This window comes from Oncorhynchus clarkii, chromosome 32 (genome assembly GCF_045791955.1).
Source record: "Oncorhynchus clarkii lewisi isolate Uvic-CL-2024 chromosome 32, UVic_Ocla_1.0, whole genome shotgun sequence".
Taxonomy (NCBI): domain Eukaryota; kingdom Metazoa; phylum Chordata; class Actinopteri; order Salmoniformes; family Salmonidae; genus Oncorhynchus; species Oncorhynchus clarkii.
Genome location: NC_092178.1, coordinates 695,321 through 707,307, shown reverse-complemented (window position 1 = coordinate 707,307; position 11,987 = coordinate 695,321). Strand labels below are relative to the sequence as shown.

At 39.6% G+C, this 11,987-nt stretch overlaps 1 protein-coding gene across 1 annotated transcript in view; it reads left to right on the top strand.

The window, feature by feature from the left end:
- The first annotated feature begins 19 nt into the window (after positions 1-19).
- Positions 20-11,987, top strand: part of LOC139391811 (protein tyrosine phosphatase non-receptor type 2b) — a 30,270-nt gene continuing 18,302 nt past the window's right edge. The window contains exons 1-5 of the mRNA XM_071139376.1: positions 20-209; positions 1,188-1,278; positions 1,501-1,601; positions 4,784-4,882; positions 5,617-5,754. Coding sequence (XP_070995477.1) covers positions 153-209; positions 1,188-1,278; positions 1,501-1,601; positions 4,784-4,882; positions 5,617-5,754 — 486 coding nt within the window. The 5' untranslated portion in view covers positions 20-152. The remainder of the gene's footprint in view (positions 210-1,187; positions 1,279-1,500; positions 1,602-4,783; positions 4,883-5,616; positions 5,755-11,987) is intronic.

Genomic DNA, 11,987 nt, shown 5'->3' with positions numbered 1-11,987 from the left:
CATTACGCCCGTATAAGACGTCAACTCCACTGACAAAGTCTGTAATCGGGTTTTTTTTTTTTTTTTTTGGGGCGAATGGCTTTGTTTTAAAACAAGTAATGACTTAAATAATTTATAGTTATCATCCATATTGATAAAAGAACAGTTTAAAAATGGACCAGGACTTTAAGGACATGGATTCAGAGGGCCGGTGGCAGAATTTATACATAGTAAGTTAGCTAGCTGTTGGCCTGTCTGTTAGCTTAGCTGATGCAGCTAGCAGCACCAGTGTCAGCTGCTATTTACGCACGCAAATAGCAGCTATTTGTAGAAATACGCACAGATGTTTATTGCTTAGTTATCTTGTTGCCTTTTACTTTGCTGTCTTTAGACATGTCTTTTCGGCGATGGCGCACAACAATACTCAGCCAGACTCCAAAGCCGAGTGCCAGCGGAGTTTTTAGCGTGCTCATACATGCGGTTACTAACGATATCCTCGCTAAGAGGTTTATCTAGCTAGCTATTTGGCTGACGGTTGTTCTCTTATCCATAGTAAGATTAGATTGACAGCTACAAACACATCGTTTGTCAACAGCTTCAAACCCTTGCTGGTGGTGCCAACTAGTTAACACAAGTGTTTATTTGGGGAATCGCAGATTACAACTATTTCCTGCATTTGTTGGTCAACGGGTTTAACCTTTTTAACATCCATTGGTTGCTGCCTAGTGTGGCAAATTGTGTTATCATGATTTGATCGTAATCCGCTGTGTTTAATTTGTTTAACGACACTCCTAAAGATGAACTGCCTTTCTCCGTAAGTTTGTTTCCCCTCCTTGTTACAGACCAGTCAGTTGTGCTGATGAAACCTGCCTTTATGTCATGATCATTTTTAGGGATGAGATTATTCCTGATCCATAAGGAATTTCTGCTCTTCTGTCATCCACTGTTCATAAACTACTAAAATAGTCCCCCAAACCTAAACCATTATCCTACCAGTAATACACAAGGCTCCATTGAGTTCCCACAGCATCCTCCACCCTATCAGCAAGTGTGACCAAAGGATCTACAGTAGCTAAACATGGTCTGATTCTGTGAATATCTAAAGTAGTCTGACCTTGTGTGTCTTCAGAAACCTCATGGTACAGTAGGTATATAGAGGACCAATTCATAGTCTATTAGTCCGTGATGACTAAACCGTTTGTTTGCAGGAAATACGGAATCAGTCCCATGAATGTCCTTTAAAAGTTGCTAAATATCCAGAAAATCGCAACCGGAACCGATACAGAGATGTCAGTCCATGTAAGTGACTTCATACTCCTTTATATCTTGTTCTTTAAAAGGTTTCGTTGTTGTCTTGAACCGTACCACATTGACTGCAGTATGATACCAACTTCAGATTCAGAAAACTTTGTCCTCAATGAGGCAGTTAATTTTGCACCAATACAATACATACATGAACTTGTCTTTCACTTGGATATGTTGTTCATATATTACTTCTCTCCTCTGTTGTTGACTGTGTAGTTGATCACAGCAGAGTTAAACTGGAGAACACAGAGAACGACTACATCAACGCCAGCCTGGTGGTCATGGAGGAGGCCCAGAGGAGCTACATTTTAACTCAGGTGACTTGTCCATTCTGTTGTTATTGTTGTCCATTCTGTTGTTATTGTTGTCTGTTCTCTTCTTATTGTCCGTTCAGTTTTTGCCTATTTTGTTTTTATTGCACCCATCTACAGCCCTCTAGTATGTTTTCCTCTTTGTATTGTTTCTTTCCAACTACGTCTAACTTCTATATCAGTTCTTGATGAACAGCACCAACACTTGATGAACAGCACCAACACTTGATGAACAGCACCAACACTTGATGAACAGCACCAACACTTGATGAACAGCACCAACACTTGATGAACAGCACCAACACTTGATGAACAGCACCAACACTTGATGAGCAACACTGATGAACAGCACTAACACTGATGAAAAGAACACTTGATTAACAGAATGGACACTGATTAACAGAATGGACACTAATTAACAGAATGGACACTAATTTACAGAACACTTGATGAACCCGAAGTAACACTTGATGAACACAACGAACACTTGATGAAGAGAATAATTGATTCTCAGATTACTTGATTAACAGAACAAGCACTTGATTAACAGAACAAGACCCTTTTTTTAAATTTTCCCATAAAATTACATACCCAAATCTAACTGCCTGAATCAAGGATATGCATATCCTTGGTACCATTTGAAAGGAAACACTGAAGTTTATGGAAATGTGAAAGGAATGTAGTAGAATATAACACAATAGATCTTGTAAAAGATAATACAAAGAAAAAATGAACCGTTCTTTTGTATCTTTTTGTACCATCATGTTTGAAATGCAAGAGAAAGGCCATAGTGTATTATACCAGCCCAGATGCAATTTAGATTTTGGCCACTAGATGACATCCGTGTATGTGCAAAGTTTTAGACTGATCCAATGAATCATTGCATTTCTGTTCCAACTTTTGTGTCAAGCTTTCTGCCAATATTAGATATGTCTATGTCCTGGGAAATGTTCTTGTTACTTACAACCTCATGCTAATCGCATTAGCCTATGTTAGCTCAACTTTCCCATGGAAGGGACACTGTTCCCGAAGAATTTCAGAACTAACACTTGATTAACAGAATACTTGATTAACCAATGTAACAATTAACAGAACACTTGAAAAATGTAACACATGATTAACAGAGCAAACACTTGATTCACCAATCTAACGATTAACAGAACACTTGCTTCTCAGAACACTTGGTTCTCAGAACACTTGATTAACCAAACTAACGATTAACAGAACACTTGATTAACAGAACACTTGATTAACAGAACCCTTAAATAACAGAACCCTTGGTTAAAACCTTTTTGGAATAAGGGGCAGCATTTTCACTTTTGGATGAATAGCGTGCTCAGAGTGAACTGCCTCCTACTCTGTCCCAGATGCTAATATATGCATAGTATTAGTAGTATTGGATAGAAAACAATCTGAAGTTTCTAAAACTGTTTGAATGATGTCTGTGAGTATAACATAACTCATATGGCAGGTGAAAACCTGAGAAAAATCCAACCGGGAAGTGGGACATCTATGGTTTGTAGTTTTTCAAAGCTTGGCCTACCGAATACACATTGAGATGGATAAAGTTGCACTTCCTACGGCTTCCACTAGATGTCAACCGTCTTTAGAAACTTGAATGAGGCTTCTACTATAAAGGAGGGGCTCATGAGACCTCTGAGTCAGTGGTCTGGCAGAGTGCCTTGGTCTCATGACGCGCGCTCCCGACAGAATTACCTTTCGTTCCAATGCTTTTTTTCAGACAAAGGAATTCTCCGGTTGGAACATTATTGATGTTTTATGTTAAAAACATCCTAAAGATTGATTCCATACATCGTTTGACATGTTTCTAAAGAACTGTAACGGAACTTTCCGAGTTTTTGTCTGGACGAAGTGCCTGCACCTCATGAAGATGGATTACTGGGCTGAACACGCTAACAACAAGTGGCTATTTGGACAAAATGTATGGACTTTATGGAACTTTATGGAACAAATCAGTCATTTTATTGTCGAACTGGGATTCCTGGGAGTGCCGTCTGATGAAGATCATCAAAGGTAAGTGAATATTTATGGTGTAATTTCTAACCTTGTTGACTCCAAAATGGCGGATATTCCTCTAGCTGTTTTGGGTTCTGAGCCCCGTTTTCAGATTATGCTTTTGAAATCTGACACAGCAGTTGCATTCAGGAGAAGTCTATCTTTAATTCTGTGAATAACAGTTGTATCTTTTATCAGTGTTTATTATGAGTATTTCTGCAAAATCACTGGATGTTTTGGAATCAAAACATTACTGCACGTAACGTGCCAATGTAAACTGAGATTTCTTTATATAAATATGCACATTATCGAACACAACATACATGTATTGTGTAACATGATGTCCTATGAGTGTCATCTGATGAGGATCATCAAAGGTTGGGGATTCATTTGATCTATATTTCTGATTTTTGTGACTCCTCTCTGTGGCTGGAAAATGGCTGTGTGTTTTTGACTTGACTCTGACCTAACATAATCTATAATCTAACATAATCATAATATGTTGTGCTTTCGCTGTAAAGTTTTTTTGAAATCGGACAAAATGGGTAGATTAACAAGATGTTTATCTTTCATTTGCTGTATTGGACTTGGGTTAGGGTTACATATTTCAAAAAAATATTTTTACATTTTGCGCGCTGCCTTTTCAGCCGAATGTTGTCGAGGGGTCCCGCTAGCGGAACGCCTGCCCTAGAAAGGTTAACAAAACACGGATTTAACATTACTAACACTTTGTTAACAAAACACTGATTAATAGAACACTTGATTAATAGTGAGTAAATCACAGAACACACACGTTAAGGTTCTGTTTAGCCACAGTGATGTTGTTATGACGGTTTTGGTTAACCACAGGGGTGTTGTTACTGGTTGTTATGAAGGTTCTGTTTAACAACAGCCACAGTGGTGGTGTTACAGAGCAATGACTGGAAAACAGGAAATGGATGAAGGGTTTGATGGGAGGAACTAAATGTTACCACATTGACTAAAACAATCTGTTTGCACTCTGACCTGGTGGTTTGATATTATATGAATGATGTTTCTAAGCCTGAAAAGTTACAAATAGAACTGTTGATATCTTGTATTATTTATTACTTTACTAACCCCCAAATGCACTTACATTTCCCAATGTGTAATCTTGGTTAGCTAATGGGCTTGTGTCTGTGCGTCATCCACAGGGTCCTCTGAGGAACACCTGTGGTCACTTCTGGTTGATGATCTGGGAACAGAATACCAAGGCTGTCATCATGCTGAACAGAGTCATAGAGAAGGGATCAGTGAGTACATAACTACTATCTTCTAGTATTGCCTGCATGTGGTACACAGATCACACTATTTTTGTTAAGGTGGGGGAGTGAAAAGCCACTTTCTGTGGAGGGGTATTTCCTCCTACTCTGTGTGGTTTAGAGAGTGAATTCCTGGTCTGGTGATGCTTGGTGGTGGGAGGTGTTGAGATGGCAGTTAGGTCTGTACTACTGTAGGTCTGTGAGAGGGGACCTGACAGTTCCCCAAGCACAGGCTTTATGCCTCAGATGCTACTTGAGCCGACCTCCCCTTCATGTCATCTTGTGTCAAAGTAGCAGCAGTAGGTGTTGGATCATGAGTTTAGTTTCCCTTCCTGGAAGAGGAGGAGCCAGGGGTGAATATTGGTGTCATGAGGTTCTATTCAGTCTTGTTACGGCCAACAGATGCCTTTTAATAGCATGACATTACGTAACCTGGTTGTCCATATTTTAGAGGGACTTGTAGAAAATGAATGATTAACTTTATCAAATGTAGTGAAACCTTGTAGCTTTAGTCTTTATAGGGACTGTCACTGCATTAAGTAGAATGCTGGGCTACACATACTTTGATAATATTAATCATAATCATAAAACATGGGACTGATAGTGCTTATTCAGAATATTATTAAGACTGGAAACACTTCTCTTTTCTGTCATAACTTCACCGTTCAACTAAGGTGACTGACTGGCTGGCTGACTGACTGTCTTCTGTATTTCCCGCCTGACAGGAAAAGTGTGCTCAGTATTGGCCAACGCAGGATGAGCATGAGATGTCGTTCAGAGATACACATTTCCTGATAACGCTGGTTTCAGAAGACGTCAAGTCCTACTACACAACCAGAGTGCTGGAGCTGCAAAATGATAAGGTGAGTCTCTTTCACATAGTGGAAGTCTGAGTAATGCAGGAGTGTAATCTAGGATCAAATCACATTTATTTATATAGCCCTTCTTACATCAGCTGATACAGTGCCTTGCGAAAGTATTCGGCCCCCTTGAACTTTGCGACCTTTTGCCACATTTCAGGCTTCAAACATAAAGATATAAAACTGTATTTTTTGTGAAGAATCAACAACAAGTGGGACACAATCATGAAGTGGAACGACATTTATTGGATATTTCAAACTTTTTTAACAAATCAAAAACTGAATAATTGGGCGTGGAAAAATTATTCAGCCCCTTTACTTTCAGTGCAGCAAACTCTCTCCAGAAGTTCAGTGAGGATCTCTGAATGATCCAATGTTGACCTAAATGACTAATGAGGATAAATACAATCCATCTGTGTGTAATCAATTCTCCGTATAAATGCACCTGCACTGTGATAGTCTCAGAGGTCCGTTAAAAGCGCAGAGAGCATCATGAAGAACAAGGAACACACCAGGCAGGTCCGAGATACTGTTGTGAAGAAGTTTAAAGCCGGATTTGGATACAAAAAGATTTCCCAAGCTTTAAACATCCCAAGGAGCACTGTGGAAGCGATAATATTGAAATGGAAGGAGTATCAGACCACTGCAAATCTACCAAGACCTGGCCATCCCTCTAAACTTTCAGCTCATACAAGGAGAAGACTGATCAGAGATGCAGCCAAGAGGCCCATGATCACTCTGGATGAACTGCAGAGATCTACAGCTGAGGTGGGAGACTCTGTCCATAGGACAACAATCAGTCGTATATTGCACAAATTTGGCCTTTGGAAGAGTGGCAAGAAGAAAGCCATTTCTTAAAGATATCCATAAAAAGTGTTGTTTAAAGTTTGCCACAAGCCACCTGGGACACACACCAAACATGTGGAAGAAGGTGCTCTGGTCAGATGAAACCAAAATTGAACTTTTTGGCAACAATGCAAAACGTTATGTTTGGCGTAAAAGCAACACAGCTCATCACCCTGAACACACCATACCCACTGTCAAACATGGTGGTGGCAGCATCATGGTTTGGGCCTGCTTTTCTTCAGCAGGGACAGGGAAGATGGTTAAAATTGATGGGAAGATGGATGGAGCCAAATTCCGGACCATTCTGAAAGAGAACCTGATGGAGTCTGCAAAAGACCTGAGACTGGGACGGAGATTTGTCTTCCAACAAGACAATGATCCAAAACATAAAGCAAAATCTACAATGGAATGGTTCAAAAATAAACATATCCAGGTGTTAGAATGGCCAAGTCAAAGTCCAGACCTGAATCCAATCGAGAATCTGTGGAAAGAACTGAAAACTGCTGTTCACAAATGCTCTCCATCCAACCTCACTGAGCTCGAGCTGTTTTGCAAGGAGGAATGGGAAAAAATGTCAGTCTCTCGATGTGCAAAACTGATAGAGACATACCCCAAGCGACTTACAGCTGTAATCGCAGCAAAAGGTGGCGCTACAAAGTATTAACTTCTTGCTCCTACTTGAGACGCAGATGTCTCAAGTAGGCACCTGGAAATGCAAATGCGCTACGCTAAATGCTAAATGTACTCGTTAAAACTCAAACGTTCATCAAAATACACATGCAGGGTATTGAATTAAAGCTACACTCGTTGTGAATCTAGCCAACAAGTCAGATTTTTAAAATGGTTTTCGGCGAAAGCATGAGAAGCTATTATCTGATAGCATGCAACACCCCAAAATGCCTGAATTTGACGTAAACAAAGATTTAGCGTAGCCGGCGCTACACAAAACGCAGAAATAAAATATAAAACATTCATTACCTTTGACGAGCTTCTTTCTTGGCACTCCTATATGCCCCATAAACATCACTATTGGGTCTTTTTTTCGATTAAATCGGTCCATATATACCCAAAATAGCTTTCTATGGAAGCTGTGTAATTCAGAAAAAAACATAGTTTTAAAACGCAGCGTCATTTTTTTAAATTAAAAAAGTCGACGATAAACTTTCACAAAACACTTCGAAATACTTTTGTAATCCAACTTTAGGTATTAGTAAACGTTTATAATCTATCAAAATGATTACAGGGCGATGTGTATTCAATAGCTCCTCGTCTTCAAATCAATGGCTGAAAATGTGCACTTCAAAACATCCTGGCGGAGACCGGAAGAAATTGAATCCAGTTAGTTGGATTTACCAACAAAAAACTCCCGGAAAATGACGACAATGGCGACATCGTGTGGAATCTGTAGGAATTGCATGCAGGTCCATAATTAATTTTGTGCCCTTCTAACAATCCATGAAATTGACGCATGGATATTATTTTTAGCTTTCAGTGAGCAGTTTTTCTTGCGCTTTTCGATGAAACACACGATCTGTTATAGTCACAGCCGTGATTTAACCAGTTTTAGAAACTTCAGAGTGTTTTCTATCCACACATACTAATCATATGCATATACTATATTCCTGGCATGAGTAGCAGGACGCTGAAAAGTTGTGCGATTTTTAACAGAATGTTCGAAAAAGGAGGGGGTAGAATGAAGATTAACTTAAGGGGGCTGAATAATTTTGCACGCCCAATTTTTCAGTTTTTGATTTGTTACAAAAGTTTGAAATATCCAATAAATGTCGTTCCACTTCATGATTGTGTCCCACTTGTTGTTGATTCATCACAAAAAAATAGTTTTATATCTTTATGTTTGAAGCCTGAAATGTGGCAAAAGGTCGCAAAGTTCAAGGGGGCCGAATACTTTCGCAAGGCACTGTATCTCAGTGCTGTACAGAAACCCAGCCTAAAACCCCAAACAGCAAGCAATGCAGGTGTAGAAGCACGGTTGCTAGGAAAAACTCCCTAGAAAGGTCAAAACCTAGGAAGAAACCTTGAGAGGAACCAGGCTATGAGTGGTGGCCAGTCCTCTTCTGGCTGTGCCGGGTTGGAGATTATAACAGAACATGGCCAAGATGTTCAAATGTTCATAAATGACCAGCAGGGTCAAATAATAATAATCACAGTAGTTGTCGAGGGTGTAGCAAGTCAGCACCTCAGGAGTAAATGTCAGTTGGCTTTTCATAGCCGATCATTGAGAGTATCTCTACCACTCCTGCTGTCTCTAGAGAGTTGAAAACACCAGGTCTGGGACATGTAGCACGTCTGGTGAACAGGTCAGGGTTCCATAGCCGCAGGCAGAATAGTTGAAACTGGAGCAGCAGCACGGCCAGGTGGACTGGGGACAGCAATGAGTCATCATGCCGGGTAGTCCTGAGGCATGGTCCTAGGGCTCAGGTCCTCAGAGAGAGAGAGAGAGAAAGAAAGAGAATTAGAGAGAGCATACTTAAATTCACACAGGACACCGGATAAGACAGGAGAAATACTCCAGATATAACAAACTGACCCTAGCCCCCCGACACATAAACTACTGCAGCATAAATACTGAAGGCTGAGACAGGAAGGGTCAGGAGACACTGTGGCCCCATCCGAGGACACCCCCGGACAGGGCCAAACAGGCAGGATATAACCCCACCCACTTTGCCAAAGCACAGCCCCCACACCACTAAAGGGATATCTTCAACCACCAACTTACCATCCTGAGACAAGGCCGAGTATAGCCCACAAAGATCTCTGCCACGGCACAACCCATGGGGGAGCACCAACCCAGACAGGAAGATCACGTAAGTGACTCAACCTACTCAAGTGACACACCCCTCCTAGGGATGGCATGGAAGAGCACCAGTAAGCCAGTGACTCAGCCCCTGTAATAGGGTTAGAGACAGAGAATCCCAGTGGAGAGAGGGGAACCGGCCAGGCAGAGACAGCGACGGCGGTTCTTTGCCCCAGAGCCTTTCCGTTCACCTTCACACTCCTGGGCCAGACTACACTCAATCATATGACCTACTGAAGAGATAAGTCTTCAGTAAAGACTTAAAGGTTGAGACTGCGTCTCTCATATGGGTAGGCAGACCATTCCATAAAAATGGAGCTCTATAGGAGAAAGCCCTGCCTCCAGCTGTTTGCTTAGAAATTCTAGGGACAATTAGGAGGCCTGCGTCTTGTGACCATGGCATACATGTAGGTATGTACGGCAGGACCAAATAAGAAAGATGGGTAGGAGCAAGCCCATGTAATGCTTTGTCTCAGGTCTCCTCTGTGATCTTATTCAGTGTGATTTAAAATTGATGCTTGATCAAGGTGCTGGGGTAGCAGAATGCTAACGAGCCATATATCTAAAATGGTGTGAATATGATGCATTAGAGATTATTTCCACACATCTCTATTAGAGCTGGGCGATATGGACAATAATTGCGATATTGTGATAAAATACAGACTTTTCCGTTTGTGGCAGGGCTCTAGACTGACAATTTTCCATGATTGATGTCCAAGTTTTTAGCATACTTTTTTTCCAAGATGAGTGATAAGAGAATCGTCCAGTCCATTGGGTATCTCACTACGCCCCCATATGCCACGTCTTGAAATATACAGACAGATGTATTTAAAGTACATTTACGTTGTAAAACGTCTGACAGCCAACTTTCTAGCTCCGCCCATAACTTTGGGACTTTGTCGCATTCCCAGAAGGTAATTTTTAGTTTTACACTTAAGACATGACTGCCATTGTGCTGTAGAATGTATGCATTTTGTCTCTTGTATAATACATTCTATACATTAGTTTATACCGGATTTAACGTACATTTTTCTTAACTGTAATTTCGTTAGTTATTCTCCAACTTTCCCTCCATCTTGTCCAAACATCAGTTCTTTTTAAGTCCTGGTTCCAAGATTTTTTTCTAAAAGATTGTCAGTTGGATATGCTCTCTTCAAGGATTTGTATATCTTCCCTATCATATGAACATCCTTTTCTGACTCAAATAAGATTTCTTTGAGGATGCTCTGTCTAACATATTTCAAATCAAAATGTAACTTTTAAGTTGTATGTATTTGAAACTATCATGTAAAGAAATCTGTTTTCCAATGTATCTGTGAATTCTGGAAAGCTATCCAAGGGTTGTTCCATAGGGACTGATATTGGTTCTTGTAGAACATGTTTATAGTGTTCTTAACTATGTAATTGTTAATGTTCTTAGCTTTATCTTTTGAAAATAGACACAGAAAAAGATTTTGGGGATGCGCATCTTGAATTATGTACCCATTCTTCCTATTTAGGACATTTAACTATATGTCACAAGTAAAAGCCTTGGGTAGTGAGTTGATACAATTACAATCTGGAAGGTTAAAACCACCCTCAGACATAGGAAGATGTTAAACTTCCCTCTTTTATTCTATGAATTTTATTTGTCCGATATAAAGTCTTATGACCAAGTAAACTTTTTTAAAGAATGTCTTTGTGGGGTAATTAGTAATACCGAAAATAAATACCAAAACTTTAGCAGCAATGCCATTATAAATACATTTATTCTACCTGTAGATGTATGGGAAGGTGATTCCATTTAATTAGATGTCTTTGTGGGGTAATTAGTAATATCGAAAATAAATACCAAAACTTTAGCAGCCATTCTAGAGGTTTATTGTACCTGTAAGATTTATGGGAAGATTATTCAATTTAGTTAGATCTGCTTTCATATTGTTGAGTAATGGAGTAAAGTTATCTGATATAATTGTTGTTTGTCACTTATTAAGCATCCTATGTAGTTCATATTTTTTGTGGTCTCCTGAAAGGATTGCTGTTTTTTCTGTATCCTGAGATTTGAGTATTCTGAAAATATTCTTAGCAAGGCATTGAGTTTTCAATGTTGGGCATTGGGTTTTCAATGTTGGGCATTGGGTTTTCAATGTTGGACATTAAGTTTTCAATATTTGTCAGGTATTTCAGGAGATCATCTGCAAATAAGTTTAGTTTATTTTCATGTTTACCAATACTGATACCTGTTAAGTTTGTGTCCTGTCTAATTATTTCTGCAAGCAGTTCAATTGCCAGTGGAAACAGGAAGGGGGAGAGAGGACATCCCTGTCTTGTCCCCCTTTCTAAAGCATTCATCAGATAATATATTATTTGTGTATATTTTTCCTTTAGAACATTTATTCAATATGTTTTATTAAATGTAATATTTCAGCTGGAAAGTTGAAAGTGTCAAAAGTTTTGAATACAGAAGGCTATTCAAGACGATCAAAAGCCTTTTTGGCATCAACAGCCATAATTGAATAATATATGTCCTGGTTTTTTTGCATATTGTATTAAACTGAAACATTTGTTTGATATATAACAAGTCTGGTAAGACGTT